The 27998-nt window shown below is 36.5% G+C and overlaps 1 protein-coding gene across 6 annotated transcripts in view; it reads right to left on the bottom strand.

The window, feature by feature from the left end:
* The window catches only part of mcc (MCC regulator of WNT signaling pathway), a 209634-nt gene that overhangs the window by 24730 nt on the left and 156906 nt on the right, over positions 1 to 27998 (bottom strand). For 5 of the 6 annotated variants that reach the window (XM_069187264.1, XM_069187262.1, XM_006626950.3 and 2 more), the window contains 5 exons: positions 16351 to 16493; positions 9918 to 10081; positions 6549 to 6755; positions 2249 to 2395; positions 1813 to 1902 (listed from right to left, as the gene is read on the bottom strand). In XM_069187264.1, the coding sequence (XP_069043365.1) occupies positions 1813 to 1902; positions 2249 to 2395; positions 6549 to 6755; positions 9918 to 10081; positions 16351 to 16493 (751 nt within the window). The remainder of the gene's footprint in view (positions 1 to 1812; positions 1903 to 2248; positions 2396 to 6548; positions 6756 to 9917; positions 10082 to 16350; positions 16494 to 27998) is intronic. The other variant, XM_069187263.1, reaches the window with a different exon arrangement.

The following is a 27998-nucleotide window of genomic DNA, read 5'->3' as shown; positions in this document are numbered from 1 at the left end:
GGGATCGGTGCCAATCAAATACTCAGAAAACGGTTTAAGATTTTATCCACAGAAAGGTACCTCCTGTAGTACAGCTTGCCATATAGTAGCATTGGTTTTGGAAATTCTGCTTTTTAAGGAAACGTAACACCTGCTGGTCCACCATCACCACAGCAGCATCATGATTTTCCTTTGTCTGCCAGTCTCCTAGTACTGAGCGGGTCCAGCCTAGCTTAGTTTGTTTATCCTGATGTGATCTGGCTAAAGAGCGGTAAATACTTGTTTTATTGTATTTGTAGTTTCACACAAAAGGTCGCTGCAGGTCCTCAGTTTAAAAGTGGCGTTTGTTACACATTCAAGGGTTTCTAGGAAACAACCGCTTCAGCATCTTCAGCTATGAGTCAGATTTGTGGGGGAATTTTAAGGAAAAATAAAAATAATTACAATTATTTCTTGCATTTATATAGCTTTTTTCATCCCAAAGGATCCCAGAGTTCATCCCAATGTGTCCATGCTCAAATGAGTAGCGCAATGTGCAAAATCCCAGAGTCCATTTTCCACAATCACATGGTACTGCAGCCGATGGCATCACCACATTCAAAATCCCATTTGCCATTGAAGAGCCCTGTTCTCAACCTGGCTGCAATAGACGGGTTTCATGCCTGTTTGTATTACTTACACCTTAAGTTCAGTAAGAATAAAAGAATGAATCTCAATAAAATAAATAAAAAATAACTTTTTAAAGTGTATATTCTTAAATGTTTACATTGCATACAATATAAAATGTTTTAGTACATATTCAAACAAAAGCTGCCAACCAAGAAGTGGGAGTTTAAATGTGGAAAAACATGGAATGATCAAACTGCATAGTAAAGATCTGACAAATGTATATAAATTAAACTTATTTAATATAGAAAAGACTGTCAAAGATTTAACTTTTATTTCTAGATGCCTCTATGTTTCACATATAAGTTATATCTTTTGCTAAGAAATTTTGATTGGAAACCACATCAATATAAGATCAAATGCACAAGAATCTCCAATCATAGAAATTTAACTGCACAAAACAGTTGATGCACTTCAATAGTAAATCTCAAGAACCAGTGGACTTGAAATAAGTCAAGTTTAAAGATTTGATCATAATTATACAGAGGAAAAGAGATAATCCAGCCTCAAATAAAATCCGGAGATTGCATTACGTGTCCTGGATCAGCATTAAACAATTGAGTTGCTTCATGAGAGCAATAATCCTTTAATATTTGTTAAAATAATGTCCTACATTTTAACAGAGACTGCTTTTAAAGTACAGCTGTATTGCACAATTCTTAACTGGTTTCATATAAATTATGTCTGAGCAGCCTTGGTAAGATCTGGATTTCATCTTTCTAAAAGGGTTAGTGATGTGTATCATGTTGCACATTTGGTAGCAATGCTGATGGTCATAATGGTATCAAAATCTTTAAAATTGATTTTGTTTCAGATACACAAAAGAAACTCCTATGACGGTCACTGGTGGCCTTGTATAACATTCACATACTGTAAATTATCAAAGAAGAAGCTGAATCTATTGATACATAATGTGATGAACAGAAGTATCATTCCAGTGGGTTTTATTTTTTTCACCTTGACAAAAATAAATAAGAGTAGTCATGTTATGTCATAAAGATGGTAGTCTTCAATTGCAATCCAGAGTGAGATCACATCAGGATGGGTGACATGTTTCTGCCTGAGTCCTGACCTTTCTTCCCTGTAGTCTGCTGAGCTAATAAAAAACAATTGATTGATCGAAAAGGCCAATTCACGGTCCCGTGGAAATTGCTTGTCATTTCTTACCCCTATACTGCTGATTTCCGAGCCCAGAACTGGCCTGTCTGAGGAGGAAGACTCTGACCTTGTTTTGGAGAGTTTAACTCGTTCTGCAACCTATCAAAATAAAAATAAAACAAAATAAAATTAACAAAAAAATAACGCTGCCAACACCTGCCTCAGTCTGCCTCTGTGTGTTATAGAGGAGTGGGTATGTAGAGTTGGGTAGAGATGCAGCTCTTTCTCAAACGTTTAGATACTGTTCAGAAGAGCAGGGAGATCTTGTAAGGCCTGCAACAACTTTTATAATAAGTGTACTGCCATTCAGTCCTGCAGTATAAGGTGATGGGGAATTTCTTGAGATCCCAAGGGGCTCTAGAAGTTATTGCCTACATAACTGCAGCTGTACAGAATAAGAGCTACTTTGAAGATTAATTTGATTGCACACCGAAGTCCATATTACCTTGGCGATGGGAATGTCATTGCTGCTGCTGCTGGTGCTGAGCTCTCCAGTGCTGGGGTTGATGGGGCGGTTGGCTGGTGTTAGTCTCCCTGGGCTGGAGGGACCAGAAGCCTGAACACTCTGTAGGCGGGTCTGCAGTTCCCGTACCTGAAAAGCAAAGGCGCTCATCACCTGAAACTGATTTTCTGTCTCCTACTGTTCTCATACTGCTCACACAAAACTGCTACCTACACATGGTAATGGCAAGGATTCAGAAAAAAGGTTATGCTGCTAGATCAGCCATTACAAACAGTTTGAATAGGGAAAAAGAAGAAAACAGAATTTGCCCAAGATCTCCGCTTTCATAAAAGTAGGGACACAAGAAAAGGTTTGGTCACATAAGGGAGCACATTCATTCAACGTCCCTTACATAAAACATAAAATATAAGCCAATACCATACATTAAATGAACATAGACTCAAGAATAATATATAATATCAGATCAGACAGCTAACTTACACTTATTATGGAGATGTTACCTCATTAACATATAAACATTTAATGCAAGAATTTGTTATTAGGGTAGTTTTTATTAACTCCAAACACCTTAACGATTTACAGTTTATCAACATCACTAAACAATCACCAGTAATAAAAATATGGTAGCTAAATCAACTCATGCTTGTATATTTTGCTACAGAAAATTCCCTATACACTGCTGAAAACACGAAGCACTAAGTTCAGAAATTGGGTTTGGTACTGACTTCCTGACTACCTATTTTCTAGGGACACACAGGATATCAATTGCCAAACAAATTGTAGCTCTCTCAGGCACAGTAATAACTTTTGAGAAGACAAAGGGCTCCAGCCCAGCAATAAGGAAACACCCCCAGCAGCCCTCCTTTGAGAAAGAATGAAAATCACAGGCTTGCACAGGAAAGAGCCAGCTAAGGTCACTAATGAAAGAAATAAGGTCCTACTCTGTAATTTCCTTTTTCTCTGGGGTAGATCTGTGACCAATTAGACAGATTTTGGTTAAAGAGTTTAAGTCAAATTAAAATTCTTCTGCACTAGAATTTATCCTATTTTGATTGGTCAACTAATTCCTCTGACGCCAAACAACTATACCTATCAATCTGTCAGTTTGATAGTCTATTGTTCTAGCTTGCCATTTGTCTATTCATCCATCTACTTGCAAAACTTCTCTTAAAGGACACGGACCTTTAAACCACTGAAGAATAAAAGGAACACTTCAAGGTTGAATTGATATTCTAGTTTAAAATACATAAAATTCCCATTTTCCTTGTGAAAAAAGTTTTTCCCAATTGAAATCTAAATGTGTTTGAACACTAACGTTTTCCAACAATCAAAAAGTGCAACAGTACTTCTTTTAACAAGTTTCTTTTTCTTATATTCACTTGCATATTGGGTCTGTTCACAAACACTGCGTCTCTTGGTGATAGTAAAATGTAATTGTTTTTTTACATGTGATCTTATTGACAGGTTTAATTCCTGATCTTTATAGCATAAATTAAAAAGTAAACAATATTTTTAATACTGTGACAAACTAGTACAAAAAATACCTCTGATGTAGTTAGTCCAATGTATTTACTACTCACATTGTACTTCATCCTTGTAAAGAAGTTACACAGAGGAACTTTAACTTTTGAACTAGAGAAAACAACAGACCTGTCAATTTCTGTAAATAATTTTGATACAGTATGTCATTGTCCTTGGGGCAGACACGTGAAGGGTTTGTTTTGTTCTGGACAGATTAGATAAAAGTCTCATTTAGAGAATTTATTATGACAACTTTCTAAAGTATTGGTTCAAGTTTGTCACTGAGAAACATAATTCTAGTATTAGTGGCTAAAGAGGTCAAGTGTGTTCAAAAAGAATACAGTACTTTGCAGCTCTGCTTATATTTATGCTGTGAACGAATCTTATTCAAAGAAACAGAAGTAAACCTACAGGAAAGGGAACGTGGAGCAAACGTGTGCATGACTTTGATTTATAATAATTAAAGTTAAACAGACCTTTAAAAACTTTTAAGCACTTCATAAGCAAACATTTGAAAATAAGCATTAAAGGGTTTCTTTTGTATTCTATTCACTTCATTCTATTTGCATATAACTTAAAAGGATAACTAGGGAAGCAATACATTCTCCCACTTTTTCCCCCTTTTCACCCCTCCTGAGGTCAACTCACCTCCGTTTGCATCAAGAAAGATAACCAGGCAAATTCTTTGAAAGAGTACAAGAGGTCATATTTCACAGCCAAATGTAGTGTACTTAACCTCTTTTATTTCGATTAACAGCATGAGAGCTGCACATTGAAAGCATGGCAACAGATCTTTCCGTGCAACCAAGAAAAGATTAAAAGACTTTTTATGTCAACAGTTTTTTATAATAGTGAAGAAGAGCATGACGATGTTGAGAAATCTAATTCCATTACAACAAGCTAAAATCGAACATACTTGACATTTATTTTCTACAACTGAATAGTTTTTTTTCTAAATCCTTTCTAAAGTAAAATTATTTTGTGCAGTGTCTGAATGTCCCTGTACATGCTGTTTCTAAGCTACTGTTCGCCCGAAAACCCAAAAGGCCTGTTAACAGCAGAGATCAGCTACTGAATGTATTAAATGTCTAATTTTATTAAATCTCTAATAAGCTTCAGAAAGCCTTCGGAGTACACAAAATCTGATTATGTGTCTGAAAGTGAAAGATGTATTGATTCAGTCATCTACAAGTCCTTCTAGTCTCAGAAAGTAATTCATTACAAATTAAATCCAAAGCAAAAGCTAAAAAGAAATGCATTTAAAAATCAAAAAGCCCTAAATCCCGATACTCCCACCCTCACACTTGACAGTGAGGGTGTTGTTTTCTTGCTGGAAGACAATGTTTGATTTTCACCTCACAAAACAGTTCTCATTATGGACAATTTAGCTTTTCACTCATCTGTCCAGAGACAATTCTTCCAGTAGCCTCAGTAATCATTCAGGTACTCTTTGGTGTACGCAAGACTTTTTCTCTGCATTGTATAATATTTACATATTTGGAGAAAGACAATACACTGTCTTCCAACAGAAGAACCTCATCCTGACTGTGGAGCATGATAATATTCCCACCATGTTTTGGGGCTACTTTGCTGACTGAATGAATTTAGTCCTGTATCAGCTAACATGTCAGGTCATCCAATTGTCAGCTGAACTGCGACAAAAAATCATCATGCAGCAAGACAATTAAATTTAAAGACAATGCTCTTAAATATACAAGCAGAATGCATGAAGAAGAAAAAGTTTTGTATTTTAGACTGGTCAAGTGAAATATTATGGCAGGACCTGAAATGAGCTGTTTATGCAAGGAAGCTTTCAAATTCAAAGGTAACAGAATTTGTTTCATAAAAGTCCATGTAAGAGACCTATAAATGGTTATGAGGAAAGTCTAGCTGAAATTCTTGCGGCTCACAATGGCACCAGCTACTGATTCTACGGGTTCTCGACTTATTCTTATGAGGATATTTACTGTGACTATATCATGTCTTTGTCACATGTCTATCATGTTATTTTTCATTAGGAGTTTCACAAAGACCTAATTATATTTGTGCTCTTAAACATACAAGAATGTCGACCAACCTGAGGAGTTCGTAAATTTTTTTTCAGAACTGTAAAAAGAAAACCTAATTCTCACAACCAACAGACAACACAATCAATGGGTAACAAAGATAGTTGTGGGAATATGGAATAAGTTACCCAGCCATGCTGTTCAAGCCGATATCCAATCATTTATTGAAATAAGTCAGGGTAAGATCCTTAACCAACTGGGTTCTCTCATTTATAACCACTTACGTTTTTTGGTTGGGTGATTAAAAATACATTTTAATTTTGACTACCTGAAAATATAGTCATTTGCAAATTTGGCAGAGATGTTCAAATCCCCACATTTGTTTTTCCATGACAAAAGGAATGACCGTGTATCTCTCTTTGCATAACATAAACCACAAACCTGCTTAAAATAAATGAAAGAGATGCTTCGGAGAGTTCAAGAGGGCAAAAAGAAGTCAACGCTTAAAACCAAAAAGCAGTATTTCATTTCTATGTTTTATTTGATATCTTCCTCTGGTAAGACATTTAATAAAGAAAAGCATCAACCGTCTACAGATCATACAGCTGTCCCAGGCAGTGCTGGTGATGCCTGACACTTACGCTTTCATCCTGTCTGTGGGCGAACATTCCTTCTGATCAGACAAACACTGCAGCGGGATGTAGGTGCTGCCTTGCGGACAATGGCAGGAAGGCTATTTCCATCACTGGACTCACCCGTCTCCTGAGGCGGTCCCTCTCCTCGCGGATGGCGTTCATTGTCGCCTTTGTCCGGTTGAGGTCTTCTTCCTTGCTGCACAGCATTGCTGTCAGGCTCTCGTTTTCTTCCCTCAGGCCCGCCAGCTCCTTCTCCCAGCGTGACCTTTCCTCAGCCAGGCTGGGATAGAAATCCCTGCCCAGCGCTCCCTCGATCTCTTCCACCGTCTGCACGGATGAGAGAATGGCTGCCAATCCACCAGTAAACAGTACTGTCCACCAGTCTATTCTCACTTTCAGTATTAAGGTGTGGGAGTTTTATCTCCAATACAGTAAAAAAATGATGATGCTGACCGTAAAGGCAACACATGGTGGCTACATATAAAGCTCTCTATATAGTACAGTGTTCTTCAAAAATGGGCAGGTTATGTCCTTTATATTTTAATTATTTATGATGAACTCACTTATAAACCAACAAGAAAGAAGTTTTCAAATGTAAAAAGAATGCAAAGCTTGTTACAAACTTGGTCAAACACTATATAAAACAAATATAATTCTGTATCTGAAGACAATTTCTTAAACACTTTTTAATACTGCATTGATCATTGGATGACTGTCAGCTTTAAACATGATGCGAGCATCACAACTGTATTAACAGATGTGCGGCTTAATTTTGTTGCAGACTTGGTGGGTTTTTCAAACCCAGGGTTTTATGTATTCTAGGAGACAGTTGTGCTTTTCACCCTCGGTCTATGCTATTTTGCTAGATAGACATTTCAGATATAAAGATTTGGCATAATTTAAATAGCAACTGGAGGCTGGGGAAGGAGACCATGGTCCAATGAGGCTCATGATGATGGCAGAATTATCCTCTCAGACAGGAAGAGTTGACACATGGTGCTCGGCAGCACTTTGCTAATTAAATGAACACCTGGTAATTGTTAATTGTGATGAACACCGGTTAACTGTTTCATTATTAAAGTATTCCTTATTTTCAGAAAAATGAACAGACAACTTTGCAGTAAATTGATTTAAGACCACGTTAAATTTGGACATTTTCTACTGACTGCCCATAAATTTACAAAAGTTGGCAACCCTGTACACAACATCTACATCTGACCCCCCTCTACACTTAAATATTGCTGAATAATCTTTATTATCTGGGCTCACTTTAAGAAGGATTAGAACCGGTTTGCTGCCTGCTCTTTCCCCAATAATCTACCCTTCAGAGCTAAGTATTTGCTGTATCATAACAAAGGCTAATTGGATTAGGATTTAATGTACTCGGGGAGTAAAGATATAGCAGACCTCTATTTCATACTGCTCTAGTTAATGAAGACGAGGACTGCATGCTGCCAATATGATTAACAAAGAAGTGTCTCTCACTTTCCATTTACCCCGAGGAAGGATTTCACCTATACATTTGATCAGCATACCCTCTATGCTGTTTTAAGCAATTCTTTACATGGCCAGTGGGAACACTGAATACATACCCTTATTACTGAGCAGAAGCCATGGTTGGCATACGAGATGAGCTCTGATCACAGGGCCACAAAATGATGTACAAGGCAGTGTTAAACTTAATTCGCATTAGAAATGATATGCAACCAAATACTGACACTCTAAAATTTACATGAAGCGAAAGTGTTCCAATACTTCTGTTCACTTGAAATCGCCAGGTTGAACACAATTAATTCTAATATGATCACATGTATAGAATTACTTAAAAACAAAAAGGATATTATACTTCCTCAATTTAAGCTTAATGATCACAAATACAAACTGCTCTGACTTGAAATTAAAAAAAAAACATTGGAGAGTATGGTCATTCCCCTTTTAAATTGCACTCACTTTCTGTTCTACAATCATTCATATTCTACGGAAGACCAGCCTTCAAACAATGAATTATGAAGCACCACAATGTGTAGAACTGATTTCCTAAGTCCATTAGAGAATTTGAAAGTGTCTACATTTTAAATGTTTGCTCAAACACATATATTTTCAGTTTAGATTTTAATGTATAATTTAGCAATATTCATGGCTGTATTGGAACAATGTACTGTGCTCTTTTGTTTCTTTTATGTTGGTTTTGTGTATTATGCATGTGGTGTTGTTCTGAGCTTTTCAGTTTTTTAACAATTCTTTTAAATAAGCCATTATTAGACTGCTGTATGAATGTGTATGAATGTAAGCCACTTTGGATAAAAGTGTCAACCAAAATAAATTCTAAATAATGCAAGGATATATAGTTCAAAGTATACAGTTCACCAAGAAGAACTAAAAATAGAATATAATTTTGGTAAATGGGAGATCGGGGGATGCTTATTTACACAAAGAGTTGTGGGTGTCTGAATAAGCAGCTAAATGAGATCATTAGATCAATTAGTTGTTGGCAACCAAACAATCTACATGGGCCAAATGGCCTCCTTGCATTTGAAATTTTTATTATGTTCTAAACTGAGTTCTCAGCTTTTATTCTCTATGCCAACACTGGAAAAAATATTTTTCTGCATCCCTCCCATCGATGTACATAAATGTTAAATATAGTTTAATCAAAATCTGCAACAAAGTATTTTTTTTCCATGTACTGTATGCCAATTATTTTATGCATGCTGTACTTTCTTATCATTCACAATTACCAAAAGTATTGCAAGATGCATTTGCCATAGGTTTAGGTCACTGGCTTTGTACGCTTTATTTTTTACTTAAAACTAGCAGCCCACATTCCTGTAATAAATAATTTCTTTCACAGCATCAATTTGTATTCCATTTATCAGTTTCTCACAAAACAGTGAGCAATCTATTCAAGGTCTGCCTGGTATTCGTCAATCAAGAAGGCATTACTTGGCTACTTCCAAACACTACTGCGAGAGCACTGGCAAGTAGATTATGATTGAGGGGCCACAAAATTTCGATTGGGGAAAAAAAGCTGAGTTTAGGTTATTTTTTTCAGAGAAACTGCTTCTTTGTCAGCAGCCTTTTTCCCTAGGAAAGCTTGGAAATATTGATGTGCTGAAAACAAAAGCCTGACTGCACACAGCTTGCTCAACTGTGGCAGCATCTCACTAGGACTGTTTCAGAAAGGCATATGTTTTACAGATTTGCATGTCTAAGTTACAAAACAAGAATGCAGAGGAAAAGCAGACACCGGAGGTCTAGAACACAAACCAAACACGCGCTAAGCTTCCCTGAAACACATTTGTTTTCAAAAGCCATTGAGAATCACAGCTTTCATGTCTAGCCTGTTCAACATATTAAGTCAAATAAAAAAAATCTCAAAGAGCTCACAAACTGACCATTATGTAAAACCAGCAAGCGATATATTTTTTCTGAAGGACACTCGCCAACATCCTGTGCACATGTAGGGAGTACAATGACGGCGGCTGGTACCTTAATGGCCAGGTCACAGTGCTCGCTGGCAGTGGTCAGCTGCTCAATGTGCCGGTCCACGTCTGCCACAGAGAGGCTACAGCTGCTCTTCTTCCGGCCGCACACCACGCTCTCCAGCCCCGTCAGCACCCTCTGCAGCTCCGAGTTCAGGTCACTACAGTTATCTGGGGTGACAGCAAAACACCCGTCGGGCCTGTGCACTCTCGCTCTCCAGCCGAAAGCACCTGCACGACGGCGAGCTTGTTTGCTGTAAAATGGTCTGAACAGTACAGAGAAGCATCAGGAAAGTATGAAAGGAAAGACCGATTGGCTAAATCGCCTAGCATCATCTTCCCCCACTGTTACTCGAAAAACGTCACCACTAGTGGCAGTTAGCTCTCTTGCGCTGAACGGGAAATGAAAATGAAATATATTTGTAACCAGAGGTCAAACACAACAAACCGACTTCACCTCAGCTGTTTGCTTTGCGAACTGTAGGTCTGGATTACAGCATGATATCAACCCACCTACTGTTCCACGTAAATATTACAAACCCCGAACATGACCTCTTTCAAGGTCCTTTTTATCTAATAAAACAACAGATGGGAATTTGCAACTTGAACAGTGGGTCTATGTTTCTAATGCAATCCTGGTCTTTTTTCAAGTGTTATAATGTGGGCATTCGCAAATTAAAAGCAAACAGATTACAAAAAACAATCAATATTTAGCTAAAAATAAACCACAGACTAATGTAGAACAGTTATGCATGTATTAAGGATTGCTTTCGAGAAAGACCCAGGGCCATTTCCCTTGTGCTGAATCTTTTGGTAAGGCCAGAAGGAAGTTGTAGCTGGAGACAGATGGTGCCCAATGAAAGCCAAGGGTTCCACCTCTGTCTCTGACCTTGCTACAGGGCTAAACAGTGTCTGCAAATGAAATGAACATCCTCAGTGAAAAACTAGGATTTGAGTTTGAATTGGTATGAATCTCTTATTAGGGAACATGACCGTTTTTAAAGAATACATGGGTCTATGCAGGTGTTAGGAATGATGATGCTGGACATGAATTTTTTTTTTCTGCTGTGAAAGGCCTGCTGTTTATTTGTACAGATCTGATCCCTGCTCCTGATGTGCTGAGGTTTTGCTGACATACAGAAGTCAGTTCTTCATTTCATGTACATATGGTCACTTACTAAAATGGTCTTAATGCTAAAAAGGCTGAATTAGCCAGTGGACTGAAAGCTGAGTTGTGAAATAAAATATGCATCTTTTTCTTGCTGTCATACTTTTCTCTAAAATCGAGCTATGTTTATTTAAATGCAAATTTATTAATATCATTTATTTTTTTCTCCTTGATACATGCTAGTGCAAAGCAATCTTAATTCTTAAAGGATGTACTAATTAATAATGCTTAATGCTTATTTCCTGCCTGCATTGGTTTAAGTGTCTTTTGTGTTTTAGTGTCTTTTTATTTGGAGAAAGTCTTTTGTATCAGATTGTACGTGGAACATTTTTGTCAAGAGAAAAGGTGAAATGAAGGAAAAATTAACAGTTATAGAAATAATTAATATCCTTTCACTTAATGGCAAGTATTGCGGATTACAACTCAAAGTGACTAATTAATTATATATAATTGTTCCAAGTAATATTAAATATATAATTAGCATAATATTTTAGAATTTTAAATTATAACTATCAATTTTGTTAAAGAGGCAAATGACAAGGACAAAAATGTACAATTGTTACGTTTAAGAAAATCAGTTTTGTCTAAAACATGACAATATACTGTATACGAAATGGCCTACAGTCATTTCTGGGGAAATAGTTGGTAAATATTAACTTGGTTTCTTCAATAAAAAGACAAATGTAGACCTTTTAATTTACCTAAATGCCTGATGGTAAAACAAAACTAAAACAAGACCACATTCATTTCATATTTAAAAATTAGTATGCTACATTTTTCACAAATGAACAGAAAAAAACATTTTCTGTTGCATACTTATAAGATTTATATCTATTCAAAGAGAATTTTAAAACTAAGTCTCTACATTTATGGTGCCTGTGAGAAAGATATGTTCAAAAACAAAAACAGATTACAATAAACCTTCAAAGATGTTCTGCATGCACAACCTTTTAAGTTTCAGTTTCTCTCCTGAAGGCCTGTATGTTCACATCTTATCTTGATGCAGTGGCATCTGTTTTAATCATCGTATATTGTAATCACGGCACATAAGAAGAGGACAAACAAACAGAACTACATTCTTGGGCTGCTGAGTGTCAGAGTGGCAAAGGCGCTGGCTGAGCTCCACGACCCAGATGCTGAGTGTTGGAGAGTGGGTCATGCCATTAGCTGACTGTGACCAGGAATGCCCCAGCAGTGGGGCACAATTGGCTCAGAGTCACTGGTGGTAGAGTGGGAAGTAAAATAAGATAGCCAGGGTTCTTTCAGCTCCTGGTGAAACAGTGACTCACTGACGGACGCACCTCTCCTCGAGTCTGCACTAAACCTCCTGCACATTACTGAATGGCTCCATGTGTGGGAGGGTCAAAAGAGCCTGTCTATAGTTCTTCAAACGTCCCTTGAGTACAGGAGTCAAAGACATTGTTAATTATTTCAAACTGAGGGCATATACAGTGCCTTGCGAAAGTATTCGGCCCCCTTGAACTTTTCAACCTTTTGCCACATTTCAGGCTTCAAACATAAAGATATAATTTTTTTATTTTATGTGAAGAATCACCAACAAGTGGGACACAATTGTGAAGTGGAACGAAATCTATTGGATTTTTGAAACTTTTTTAACTAATAAAAAAATGAAAAGTGGGGCGTGCAAAATTATTCGGCCCCCTTGCGTTAATACTTTGTAGAGCCACCTTTTGCTGCGATTACAGCTGCAAGTCGCTTGGGGTATGTCTCTATCAGTTTTGCACATCGAGAGACTGAAAATCTTGCCCATTCTTCCTTGCAAAACAGCTCGAGCTCAGTGAGGTTGGATGGAGAGCGTTTGTGAACAGCAGTTTTCAGCTCTTTCCACAGATTCTCGATTGGATTCAGGTCTGGACTTTGACTTGGCCATTCAAACACCTGGATACGTTTATTTGTGAACCATTCCTTTGTAGATTTTGCTGTATGTTTGGGATCATTGTCTTGTTGGAAGATAAATCTCCGTCCCAGTTTCAGGTCTTTTGCAGACTCCAACAGGTTTTCATCCAGAATGGTCCTGTATTTGGCTGCATCCATCTTCCCCTCAATTTTAACCATCTTCCCTGTCCCTGCTGAAGAAAAGCAGGCCCAAACCATGATGCTGCCACCACCATGTTTGACAGTGGGGATGGTGTGTTGAGGGTGATGAGCTGTGTTGCTTTTACGCCAAACATATCGTTTTGCATTGTGGCCAAAAAGTTTGATTTTGGTTTCATCTGACCAGAGCACCTTCTTCCACATGTTTGGGGTGTCTCCCAGGTGGCTTGTGGCAAACTTTAGACGAGACTTTTTATGGATATCTTTGAGAAATGGCTTTCTTCTTGCCACTCTTCCATAAAGGCCAGATTTGTGCAGTGTAAGACTGATTGTTGTCCTATGGACAGACTCTCCCACCTCAGCTGTAGTTCTCTGCAGTTCATCCAGAGTGATCATGGGCCTCTTGGCTGCATCTCTGATCAGTCTTCTCCTTGTCTGAGCTGAAAGTTTAGAGGGACGGCCAGGTCTTGGTAGATTTGCAGTGGTCTGATACTCCTTCCATTTCAAGATGATCGCTTGCACAGTGCTCCTTGGGATGTTTGAAGCTTGGGAAATCTTTTTGTATCCAAATCCAGCTTTAAACTTCTCCACAACAGTATTACGGACCTGCCTGGTGTGTTCCTTGGTCTTCATGATGCTCTCTGCGCTTTCAACAGAACCTTGAGACTATCACAGAGCAGGTGCATTTATACAGAGACTTGATTACACACAGGTGGATTCTATTTATCACCATCAGTCATTTAGGACAACATTGGATCATTCAGAGATCCTCGCTGAACTTCTGGAGTGAGTTTGCTGCACTGAAAGTAAAGGGGCCGAATAATTTTGCACGCCCCACTTTTCATTTTTTTATTAGTTAAAAAAGTTTCAAAAATCCAATAGATTTCGTTCCACTTCAGAATTGTGTCCCACTTGTTGGTGATTCTTCACATAAAATAAAAAAATTATATCTTTATGTTTGAAGCCTGAAATGTGGCAAAAGGTTGAAAAGTTCAAGGGGGCCGAATACTTTCGCAAGGCACTGTATAATAAATAATTTGAGATTCTAAATTAAGGGAAAAAAAGTTGCTTTCATTACTTGTGAATTGATCTAGGTATGTATCCATATTCATTTCATGTAATCCTCTGATTCAACCAAACCTGTAGCTGCATACTTCTAAATGCAAATATATTTACTTACAGTTCATAAGAAACAATGTTTTGTCACTTGCACAAGCCTAAACTCATCTTATAGAAGGTTGTAGCTGCAGTGGAAACTTAATCAATTTTAATGTTTTTAAAATTCCCTTCTTAACATAAAACAGAGGCTCTTGAAATTACAACAAGTTTCTTCAAATTACATCAGTACAGTAAAAACAGACAATCAAACAAGCTGTATGAATATGCACAGTAGCTAAGTGTACACAGTCTGAAACACACTGACCAATTTTAATCAAGAATATTGAGAGTGGAACCTAACTACTGACAGCAATAACAATCTGGGTTTTAGTCTGAGGACCAAAGCTCACCTGGAATGTGAAAAGTGAGGTATTTTGTCCCCAGAGCCACACAATGTGGTTCTTTTTTCTACCCAATCAAACATTTTCTGCAAATCTAAAACACAGGCCTCAATCATAGTTTTTACTCATGGTGATGTTTCTCCATAAACTGAACTTTGCCAAAAGGGTCTAAAGTCAGACTCAAGGTAATTTTAAAAGCCGTCTACTTGACACATGCAATTAACAAATAATTTAATTCTGCAGTGATGTGTAATGACAAATAGCTTTTACATTTCTTTATCTGATTTAGAATGACTAAAATCAGTTATAAAGATTTGACCAAATTTAACTGGGAGTCACCTTTCTTGTGTGATATGTTAATCGCCTAGTACCTTCACAGACTGGTTTTCTTTTTTTTTTCTCACTCCTTTATTATAAATATTCCAAAAGTTCCGTGAAATCAACAGTGTTTTTCTCTGCCATTTTAAAAGAACAAAATCTAAACATGTATGAAATCATCCTCAAACTCTCAAACTGGCCACCTACTGCACAGAAAATCGTAAATCCGTTGGCTTACGGTTAAACGTTAAAATTGCCTGAACAGCTCATTCAATTCTTAAAACAAAACAAAACATTTGAACAGAAATGGCAGAAAATAGTAAATTACAGCACCCAATACATACTAGGACACAAAAAGAACAGTGGAGCAAAATGGTAAATGGACACAGCCATACACAGACTCCTGAACAGCAAGATGAACAGGAGAAGACAATTCCACTCACTTTTCTTTTCCAAAATAAAATAAAAATAATAGCAATTGTGGTAAAAATACACCCAAAACAAAACAAACACCATTAGCTTTCTCCAATATTTGAACTATAAAAGGTGTAAGAAAAAGTATCCCAAATCCTGCTGTAAGCCTTAAGCAGTCAGCTAAATTAAAGTCCTTATAGCTTTTCTTAAACTTTTTTCCAGAATAGTTCAAGAAGTATGGGCTACAGTGTATGGAAAATGGTTTTAAGGAACAGTTTGTTTATACAGTATGGCTGACAAACAGACACAGAGTTCAATTTTTAAGCAAAAGATTACTAGAAACTAAATGCTAGTCAATGAATAAACACTTCTTCTAAAAACCTGTTCTCCTAAACTTTCAGTTAATATTCTTCCAATGGTGTAGGTTCAAACAAATGTTTTCATCTTGCTGGAAGTCTTGCCTACCCACAATATGTTAGTACCAGGATTTTTAAGTAAAGAGTGAAACTATCCTGGCACTTCAAGCGGAACACATGAACAAAAAGTTATATTACTAACAAAGTTTTTTTTGGACATGAACTCTCAACAAATGGGGCCAAGCTGTACAGTGGTACACAGTAAGGACAGCTTTAATTTATGTAACTTGTGTAAAACTATCCCCCAGCTTGTTCAAAGTTGCCATAATGCCAGAATCAATCACAAATGCATCTTTCATATCTTACAGGTTTTCCCGGGAAAGCGTACAAACAGCTTGTGCCAAATGAGCTTGCAAGAAAGTTGTTAGTTATCTGAAAGCTGGCAGTTTAAGTGCATATGGGGAATACACGCCTGTGTGCGCAATACCATGATGGCTCATAACAGGAAATCTTGTACCTCAGTATTTTAATGTAATGTGCAACACCTCTGTCAAAGCCTGTGCTGTTTCTTTTCTTTTGTGCGTCAAATGGAGTCAAATAGCTTTTGCCTGGGGACAGGTCGTGCCTTACCCATGTCTGCGGTGACCATGGTCGACTGGTTCTCGGGCACGGAGACAGAATTCTGGTCCTGGTCGACACTGCGCCCGTCCTCGTTGCCCTCCTGCTGGCTCTGACTGAGCTCAGACCGCAGCTCCGAGTACTCATCTTCCTCCCTGTGGAGACCAGAAATCCTACATTTGAGACGGATGGATGACAGATTTGATAAATACTGTCAAAAAGAGAAGGCCAGTATGATGGCAATAATCATCAAAAGACTCCAGACGTCCTGCATACCCTACTATACATCATGTTCACATAAAATAGAAAAAGCAACACAGATTAAATCAAGTTTCCCTTTGAAACCGGTATGCATTATGTGCTGAATTTAAAGCACCGCATCTTGAAGAGGCATAAAATGTGCAGCTTTATTGCACGCAGCAGGCAGTATTATTTGTCTTTTTGCCTGCTGGACGCGACATGATGCAAAAACAATAGGACTGGGAATCATTTTCAGATAAAGAAAAAAAAAACCTAAGAATCTACTGTATAGTTTGTTTTTTAAACAAAACTTCACTGTGTGCTCTTTCCAGTAAATTTATTTTGCTGACTCCTTTGTGTCTTGGAGAATTACCACAGACATGTACAACTATCATTCAACTTGTACGTATTATCTACTGGCCATATCTAAATCATTTTCTCTTCCCTACCTATATGTAGGTATTAGTTACTTAAGAGCGCTAAGGGACATTCCCTGGAGAGAACATCTTCTATACAGTGGAAACTCTTTTAAGTCTTTTTTTCTGCAGCTATGCAGAAATGGGCTCTGCTCAAGTCACAAAATAATCTTTAACAATAATGTTGACACTCTGAGCTAAGGTGCTCAATAATTTGTATTACTGTATACAAAAATCCTCTTGCCTCAGTCCACTACACATTTTAATCACCTTACAGAAACATGTTATTGGTACTAAACACTGGTTTACTTTTCCTATAACCCAGAAGATGTTTCTGAATTTCTAAAGAAACTGTTGCTTAAGATGTTCTTAAACCCCCTTCTGCTGTGAACATTGTACATTATGCAATGTTAGATGTTAAAGAATGATCAAAATCTTGCCAAATCTCCAGTAAAAATAAAACAGAAAAGTACAGACAGACTTTAATGTAGTTTCAGGCCTTTGCTCCATGAATCACTGTGCATTAAAAATTAGGGTGATCACCTCTCATGTTAAATAGTACTTCAAGACTGATATAACCAAAGCACAATCAGGATTTAAAGTTCAATTCATGCTTGTTTAATGGTGTTCTACCAAGGATTACAAAGAGATCTTAGGGCATAAATATTGCCTGTAATTCTAATTTAAACGTATTGATTGAATTGCCTGGGAGCAGTCCATTCTTTTTAAAGGAATAAATAAGCTTGCTCATGCTTTGCTTCCTTTCCATCAAAGTCTTTTGTAAACAGGATAATGACAGCAACTGAAATACACATCATTCAGAACAGACACCCATGTGTGCAAGATGCCTCAAAATGAAAAAAATCCACTTCTCAGAATTAGAATTTTACATAATGAACCTACACAAATATCAGTTAACATTCTATGAAAAGGTAATTATTAGTTGCCACACATGAGTTAACAATAATTAGCTTTTTTAAGTACTTAGTACTCACGGCAATACACGTTTGTCAAAAGGGTAATTTTTCTGCTCACTGACACACCAAGGCTCTATGGAAAAGGCACTTCAGCATGCAAAACAAATTGCAAAAGGGTTACTGCTCATTGCTCTTAGCATTCTGTGTTTCAGTGCAAACAATGCACTATGTTAACCTCCACGACTGACTCCAGAAACGGGGCAAAATCTGCTGAAATTGTCTAACTTTTAAAATACAAATAATGTCACATAATGGCACATGGACAAATCAAGAAGCATTCTTTAAATAATATGCCCAGCTGATAGAAAATAAGATGCCTCCAGATAAAGCTAATCAGAAATGCACCAAAATAATAATAAATATTCATTTGCAGAGGTTTAATGGATAAAAAAAAATCATGCAGTCATATAGCCTATTCTAAAGAAACAGTGTTCTTTACTGTCTAGCTATTCAGACAGAAGAGTCATTAAAAATGGAGATATCTATGTGTAATTCTAATATATTATAATGAATCTGCAAGACCAGCATTCTTGCAGAAAGTTCTTTATTTCACTAATAATGAAACACTGTACACGTATAAAATCTCCTACAGAACCTTCTCTTAATATCGAATCAGGCCAAAGCAATCTTAAAAATTACGTTTAAGCTTAACAACATGGTTTAAAGAATTACACCTTGATACTTTATCTAAAAAGATATATATTCCACATTTAAAGAACAGATCCTTAAAATTCTAAGGATTATCAAAACAGTTACACTGGATTAGGACGGTGAAAATTAGCTGTTTTAAGAGACTAATGTGGCCAAAATGAGTCACATGAGCCACAAGTGAAGGGTCTACCATTTTTAAATATTATATACCAAGACATCAAAAATGCAATGTAGTAATAGCCGTTTAAAATGCAATTTCAGAAATAAAGGAAACTCAGAAGTGATTGATGGTTTTTCATTCAGCACTTATGACTATTGTTCTATACACAGTTTGGGTGTCAAGTCAGACACGCCTGTAGCTGTTGTTTTAACACCTCTGAACAGCTCCATGAGATTCAACAAGTCTTTAGCCAGAGGAAACAATTTCATTCAGAACAGAATGTGACACCTCAGCTTCAATTTATCTCATTTATATACTCATTTAACTGTTCAACATCTATAAATATGAAAAGAGGTCAAATGTAGTTTCACAAGAATAATCTGGTATTTTAATGCAATTCTCCACTGAGATGAGTAATAATAGAATGTAACAAATTTATTTGAAGTTTTTGGCAAGCATACCGATAGTCTTTTACCTAATTTAAAATGACTAAAAGACTAAAAGAACGGATTTTAATTTCATGTTTACAAACATAAGATTGATAAATGAGAGAAAGTAATGCATCTCATCTTCCTTTTTTGGTTGCTATTAGGTAATTTAATCTCACCTAGCAGTTTTCTGAAAGAAGCCAGGGCATCAGCTTTGCCAATATAGCTAGGTAGCTTATTCCAGACTCCTACAACCTTCTGTGACTCCTCATTTTTAAATGCACTGTCTTAAGTTCTACAGTATGTGTGCCTTCTAATATTGGTTTCATTGCCAATTCTGGAAAAGTACTCTGGTTTAACACAGTCAATGCCCTTGAGGATTTTAAACACCATTTCATAGTTCAAGACTAGAAAGATTCAGTTCTTTCAGCTTTTCAAAACAGGGCATGTCTACTAACCAATGTGCTTTTCATTACACAGATGTTTATTTGCTTATTTACATCATATCAGAAGTACATACAGTATGCTTACTAGTCCCTAATACAATGTAATGATTCCGTATTGAAATAAATCAAACCCACACACATCTATACTATGACGTACTTCATCCCCAGACAGGAAATCTGTTTGGGGGGGAACGACAAAGTAATTTACAGCTACATTTTACAATTACTTTGATGAGAGACAAAGGATGAACTATGTCAAACCAAAACACTCATCATGATGAGCAATGGGTGTTTTCACTGCATAAGCTGTGTCATCATTATCACCTAACATGGCATCAGGAGTTCCTCTGACTTCAGCAGAGAACAAAATCTGAAAACATCTAGTCATTATTAATGTGTCAGTAAAGCTGTCAGCCACAGTGGACTGTTAATGTTTAAAAATAAAAAGGGACATCTAATGTGCAATTGATTTCAGTAAAATCACCTTTTTCAGCCACAAAGTGAGGATCATTAACTTGTTACTTCAGAAACTTGCTGTCTCTACCCCCTGAGGGGCTCAGAGGATAAGAAATCTTTTCTCAGAGAAATGTATTAGCTTTTGAAGCTTGTGATTTGCCCTTCAAAGCTGAGGCAGTGCTCCCTAAAATTACTTTTTTAGACTGCAAACATGATTTTATTTTTCACTTGCTTGCCAGTGAATTAATAATTTGCACACAGAAACCCAACAGATTGATAGGGCATATTTGCAATCTTTGCTATGACACAATCGTTTGAGTAATGCCTTAATATATTAAACCTCATCAATATGCTGTAAAAACACACTGCTTAAAATATTTAGTATTTTGCAGAAATAATTGACTGTAAATTTTTTTGTGCTCAAGCTATCCACATAATTGTGGATTTCACTATCATGCAGAGAACACATTTAATTAATTGCCTAAACTTACTTCATTATAAATCTGTACGAATTTACATAGAGATTTGAATCTTCAGTATGAATGAAGCAGTTGTAAGGAACTGCACTGGTTTGACTAGGTAGTTTGAGAATGTTTTTCAGCAATAAATACAAATTCTGCTTACAAGACTTTCTAAGAAAAACTACAAGACATTAGAAGAAAAAGTACAGAGTTTTATCTTAGAATGATTAGAATATATACTATAACAGCATTACACAAGTGAAGGTCTAAATTAAAACAGTATAAGGAAAAGGGACAGAATTATATTTTCAGCACTTTATAAATCAGGTATCTCGTTCTTTCTTAAAATTATTAAAGCAAAAACAGGGTAACATTTTTTAACAGTAGCATACAACACCAAAACAACATGTAGAAGCCAATATCTTTACATATATCCAATGGTTATGCATCAAGGAAAAGGCTTGAGGCCATGGAGTAGTACCTAATCAAATACTGGAAGGATTATCTGACACTGTAGAAGTAGCAAAGTAATGAAAAAAAAATAAAAATTAAAGACTGGGAAAACACCTGGCAGGTAATGTTTAATGTAGAAAATTCAGGGTATTGCATGCATGCACTAAAAACAAACTATAAATGTGTTTTGGTTTTGTGTTGACACATCAGCAATTAAAAAAGTTAAGAAAATTTTAGAATTTATAATTAAAAGCATAACATTTAAATCAAGGGATATGATACAACTTTAACATGCAATAGTAAGACCTAATTTAGAATACTGTGTACAATTTTGGTAACTACTGTATGTATGTTATAGAAAACATTTTACTGCTTTGGCATCAGTTCAGAGAAGAGAATGGAACCAGCTGCATTCCAGAGCTTAAAGGAATGTCCTACACAGACAGGCTGTAAGAGTGTTTAGTCTTGGACAGAGAAGACTATGAGGAGACCCGATGGAAGAATTCAAAATCTTCAAGAAAAATGACAGTTGTCAATCCAGCAGACCTTTTCAGAATGAATCTGAAACACGAACCAGTGGAAAATACGAAGACGTACATTTAAAAACCGAGAGCAGGAAAGACTTCTTTACTCAAGGGGTTGTGAGAGTATGAAAAACAAGCTAACCAGTCATGTTGATGAAGCCCATATCCTGGCTTCCTTCAAGGAACAGCTCGAGGAGATCCTAGGATCAATTAGCTCCTACCACATGGGCTGGATGGGCCAAATGTTCTCCTCTCATCTCTAACCATTCTTATGTTATTATCTGAGGTAACACATTCACTCTCTTTAGTATTCTAAATGCGGTAAAACACCTATAGCCATTCTTATCTACTGTAGATTTCTTGATCAGTTTGTTACTTACTAAATTCCTCAGGAGACCAACTTCTGATTTCTCAGTCATATACAACTGTTTAATTTACTTCTTGTAAATGACTGTACCATGCACAATTTAATAGCCTTCCTGCCAGGAAGCTCGAAGGCAGTGAAGATGGAAATAACAAGGGGTGGTGTTACACAGTGAGTAGTACAAAGAACTACTGTGCTATGGGTCTTAACTGTTCAAGTGGAGAAATTTAAGATATAGGATCCTGGCAATAGAAATTATTACAATACAATCAGGGGCAACTTCAGTGAAAAAATGTGCTTTGTAAGTTACCAATAAAATATGTTTCTAGGAAGATAATACTACTTAAAAGTACCAGATTTCCTAGAGTACACATTTCTGCAGTACACTATATTAGGTACTGAATTTCATTCAGGTGAAATTCAATTGGTATTGTATAGGTATCTTTCATGGTAAGTTGGCAATGCACAGAAACTTGAGGGAAATTCAGTATGGAACAGTGGGATTTGAATGTAATTCACATGGAGAATTAAGGTTGAGTGGAATTAAAAAATTTGGCTGTACAAGTTCTACATAAGTATTATCACGGTATAATGTAAAATGTCTTTACAACGGTAATTCATCACAATTCTATCTCCAAGCACAATCACCTACAGTCCTGAAGAACTTTGAAAAATCTGCTCAACCACATGCACTGCAGGTAATTTCTTTTAATACATTTTTGTATGAAAACACTTCTCCACCAGATCATCTACAGTATAAATGGTTATGAAAATAAAATGAGAAATGAGAAAAATTCAAATGAAGCCAGTAATGACGCACATTATACAATAACAACTGTATAACAAATAACTACACAGCTAAGGGGAACTAAACGGCTGAGTAGGCCACTGCAATTACTACAATCAAAGCAAGTTTAAGGAGAAATAATATCCCAGCTGAAAACCAATATCCTTGATTCCTTCTGAATACAGGTCTACCCAGTGAAGCATCCAACCCCAATCTCTTATGTGAGAAACACATTTAACTGAGCTCCAGATCACGCTTGATGAAAGGCTGGCTACAGCTTTTTGAGTTGCTTGTGATGCAAAATAGGTCGTGTTAGCCCTTTTCAGGTATCGGTCAGAGTGAGCTTTCACATACTTGAGAACCAATGTACACAGAAGGCATATGGAAACAAGTTACTGATATTTCTTCACGCAAAGTAACACACTACTTTAATTTGTGCTTCTTCATTAAAAGAAGACTATTAACTCTTTATGCTGCTCATCTTTCAGTACAATCAAGACTGTAACTTTAATTAAACTAGACTTTGTAAGTTCGAGTTTGGGTCATTTCACAGCTAACTCTGACTAGGACTACGACCTAAAGAGGTGGCACACAACTGGCACAGTACACCCGAGTGCAAAGTTGGGATTAGCCGGTCAGGGTGCTCTTTGATCTCAGCAAAACCCCCTTGTGCCTGCATGCTTGTGCTAATATCAGCAAAAAACACATCTTTCTGATGTGTCAAAAAACAACCGGCTTGATGTGTGGGCAGGCTGGAGCTCTCAGCCATTCAGAAAATCTCCATGTGGATATTGGAGTTGTCACGGTGAGATGAGACAGTCACAATTAAAGACTCCAAATTAGGTAGAACATTTAACATTTTTAAAAAATAAAATGGCTATTCTAAAAAAAATAATTGTAATTTCTGAATGATTGTTTTTTCAAATGCAAAAAAAAAACTTGACAATGCACCAAGATTTGGTTAGCTTGATAAAGATACATTTACAAAATATGATACATACACAATATATGGTAACAGAATAGAAAGGTTAATAAAGGAATATTAAAATCATGAATGAGAAAAACTGGACCTGATTTATAAATACAGCAAATAATAAAAAGTAACAATTATACACCCCCTATTATCAGGAGAACACTGAGGTTTCTTTGTTTCTCTGGTCATAGCCTAATAAAGTTGTAAGGAGGCAGCAACCTAAAATGAACAAAAATATTTACAATTAAACACCAAAACATCATTTATGGAATTTTTGTACAGATATTTACAGTATTGGGAGCTACATAGTCCTGCCTCCTATACAAAGAAAAACAACTCACTCAGTGAATGAGGCACAAAGAGAGAACCTGCAACCTGTTAAAATAAACGATGCACTCAGGATTGAATCATTCCCTTAGAACAGCTAAAGCTAAGTGAAGGGGAATCTTTTTTCTCTATTCCAAACCGTGCATCACTTAAACAAGTGTGAGGCTTTTTTAGACAGGCTGATACCAGTAATAGGAAATAGATATTTTCACAAATACAAAACAACAGTTCCTTACTTAAGGTCTTGAGCTGGTCTCATTTATGGTCAAATTACCTGGGAATTCTGTATGAAGGTGGAAACATTTTTACAGCCTAGCTGCTGCTCCTTTCTCTCTTTTTCCTCCTGTCGTCTATCGTTATAGTTTCCTGCTTTATTTCTATGTAGTGTTTTATCCTGTTTTTCTCTACTGAGGCGCAAAGGTGGCTGAGGATGATTTAAAACAAATGGTTTAGTATTAGTGAAAAATTAGTATGATTATTTGGCCACATGGGATTTTAGCCATGGTGACTGCTTACAGTGCAATCAGATACAAGCTTTTCAAACATTACCTAATGATGCAAAGGAATAAGTAATAGGTTTATTCCATGCTGAAAAAAAGAAGAAAGAGAACACAACATTTCGGCCGTGGAGCCTTCTTCAGGTGTCAGAAGGTGGTTAGAAAGCCTGGTCTTGGAACAGATAGCTGTGAAGAGACAGAATGCTGGTTTAGTGAGAGAAGCGGGCAAGTGGCCCAGGGAGGAAGAGAAGGCATGACGAAGAGATCTAGAAAAAGATTTGGAGGAAGGCATAGTGGGTCGCAGCAGCTGTAGGCGGTAGTAGTTCAGGTGGGTAGCTGCGTCAGCATGCGTAGGCTGCAAAGGAACAATAGGTTTATTCCATGCTGAAAAAAAGAAGAAAGAGAACACAACGTTTCGGCCGTGGAGCCTTCTTCAGGTGTCAGAAGGCTCCACGGCCGAAACGTTGTGTTCTTTTTCTTCTTTTTTTCAGCATGGAATAAACCTATTACTTGTTCCTGACACGCAGCTACCCACCTGAATAACCTAATGATGCCCATTGTTTCAACTTTAACAAATGGGGTAAACACTGCAATATCTCCAACGTGCACCCAATGTAATGGTGTGCTGGATCTCTTTAACGGCAAAATAAAATTGGTAAAGCCCTGTGATTGCTGCCAAAAATAAAACATGTTTAAACAAAGGATTCAATCTGAGCTTTTCACTCCTTGGTTTAATCTTGCAAAGTTTATCATTACTGAAACTACAGTATACAAAATAAGCAACACATTACGTAAGTCTGGCACTGTAGAAACTTGCAATAGACTTCCAAAAAATTAAATCTAATTGTTTAAATAATTATAGTGTCACTAGAGTAGCAACTCCAAGGAACCCTATGACTATAAGAGATATTCTGTCATATTAACTACTCAAAAAATGGTGAACTTATGGTGAACTGTGAGTAGTAAAGTATCTACAGTGTATCTTACTAAAATAGCTCGCAATTAAGATAAGATGTCTGAGACTTTAGGCTGTAAGACAGCTGAGAAAAGAAACAATAGGACCCTGGCCAGAAGGCTTATACCACTATTGCACAAAAAACAAATCAGTTAAAGAAAGATTAGGGTTATCAATACCATTGAAATGATATAACATAACAGGTCTTGGCAGTATTAACAAGTGTCAGAAAAGGTTTAATTACAAAACTGAAAATGCCTCCAGGTTCTCCAAAACAAACAAAGAAAATAAAAGCAGACAGCCTCAGCTTATTCTGTACTCACTGACACTTGCAAATTTCAATGATTTGCAGCCAAAGTCGGTAATTATTAATGGAATATTCAGCTGATAAATATTGTAGCTCTTACATTATAAGATGCTGTAAAGAACTTCAATAAATTCTTATGATAGGAAGTTGTTTTTCAAGACCGGTAAATCATCTTAAAACAGTAAAGCATTTATCTAGCATGTGGAGAGGTCTAATCAATCACAGAACAAAGATCAAAATGATGAGTGTGAAATGGGAGCACCATTAATACATCTTATGGAACAATAGTATAAGACATCAAATTCCTAGGAACAGCTTTACAGGCCATTTGTAAACAATATCACCATGGACCAGGATGGGGATTATAGGCATTTGCCTAGAGGAACATCTAAATCAAGATTTCTTCTGATAAAAGACACAAAGTCTAGATTTGACTTGCAATTGTAGCTTGTAATTTAGTAATGAGTTTTGTAAGTTAAAAATACATCCAACCAAACGCCTAAATATTTATAAAGCCTGACATATTGCATCTTAAAAGTAAATTCTGTGATCGTTACTAAGAGGGAAATTCAAATGATGTTTATTGAATAGCATAAATTAAGTATGATCAGTTTAGTATAAAACGCACTACTCAAAATGTCTGCTAAACTCTGTGGATCTGCAAATCAGTTACTACTGATGAAAAATGTGGTCCAGTGTAGTACAAAGAAATGTATGATTAGCATCAGGATAGATATGGGTATTCCTATTACTTGAAATATATTGTTAAGATAGAGAGAAAAGTAGCATTAATGATAAGACATTCAAGGACCCCTTTAGTAACTGGATGAGGTTATGAAACATACCTGTTAGATCTAAGTCTGTTTTTTAAACAGTTTTGTACATAATTCTGAAAACATGCAAGGGTGTTCATATAGAAATTCTTGTCATTCAATTTTTTCTGAAGAATTGAGCGATTAACAGTTTCAAAATCCTAAGATAAACCTATAAAGATACCTGAAAAATTGTCATTTTTTTCAAGAGCCATTATATCATTAAGAACTTTTAAAGCTGCTGAAATACATCCATGCCCAGACCGAAAACCAGACTGCTTATCAGATAAAAAGTAATAGCTGTATAAAAAAGAACTTAACTACTATTTAATTGTTCCTGTGTTCGTAGAAAGGGAAAGAAAAATGAATAGAGGTTCACAGAAGTTAGGGTTTTGTCTCACCACCAGCTTTAAAAAGAGGAATAACAAGGTCAGATGGCTTGCCTGCTGAGATTTCAGCTGTTTTAAAAGAGGATGAATAAGAGTGTGAGATGTGTTTAAATGAACAGCAATTAAAAAAAAAACATTTCAATATCATTGCGAAAAGCAGAAAGATTACTGTCAATTCTACAAAGCTCAGCTAGTACTTCACATTCAGTTACAGTAAAACTGAAAGGACTCTGGAAATTACCCATATTACAATCAACAGATTTGACATTTTTGCTATATATTGACCCATCAGTCACAGAGCTGGCATTAACAAAATGATTACTGAATTATCCATTCATTTTTTATATCCCAAAACAACATGTTCCTAAGCAACTGAAACTGGCAAATGAGAGAGAGGGCAATGAAATTCAATTGACTTCTACACATTTCTAAGATGTGTTAAAGTTTAGAGAACTGATGGCTGTAAGAGGTCATCTTGATGCGCCTGATGGCTTTTGTGCATTTACTTCTAATTTGTATGAAAGAAAGCCAACCAATAGGATTATCAGAGGCCCTAGCATTTCACCAAGCTAGATTCTTTTGCTGAATTAAAGCTGACAGCTTTGGCTAAACCAAGGGGTAATGCAATTTGTATTTCTAAACCTCAGAACAGGTGCATGCTTGTTGACAATACTGCCAGACTTTTTTTTTTTGTTAAATTCAACTAATGAAGTGAGAGAAGTTCTGGTTTGGTTTATTTAATCCAGATCATGTAGGAAAGCTTGTCGAGACAAAATCTTAAAACTTCATTTAAATAAAATCAGAGGGGGAAGATTCTCTTTCAATCCAGCTCAAACGTGTTATGAAACAATGATCATCAATCGGTATTTGGCTGGAGTGCTGGCGAGTATTGTGTCAAGCAATGTTGACTTATTTAGTGACTCAGTCTATTCTAGGAGGTTTTATTATAATGTTTAACTTGATTTATAACATTAGACAGGTTTAAGTAAGCAAACTGACTTTTAATATCTGGAGATTTTAGCATTTTCAATTTTAAA

The sequence above is a fragment of the Lepisosteus oculatus genome, chromosome 3 (genome assembly GCF_040954835.1).
Source record: "Lepisosteus oculatus isolate fLepOcu1 chromosome 3, fLepOcu1.hap2, whole genome shotgun sequence".
Classification (NCBI taxonomy): domain Eukaryota; kingdom Metazoa; phylum Chordata; class Actinopteri; order Semionotiformes; family Lepisosteidae; genus Lepisosteus; species Lepisosteus oculatus.
Note: the sequence above shows the minus strand (reverse complement) of the source record. Positions and strands in the feature narration are given on the sequence as shown.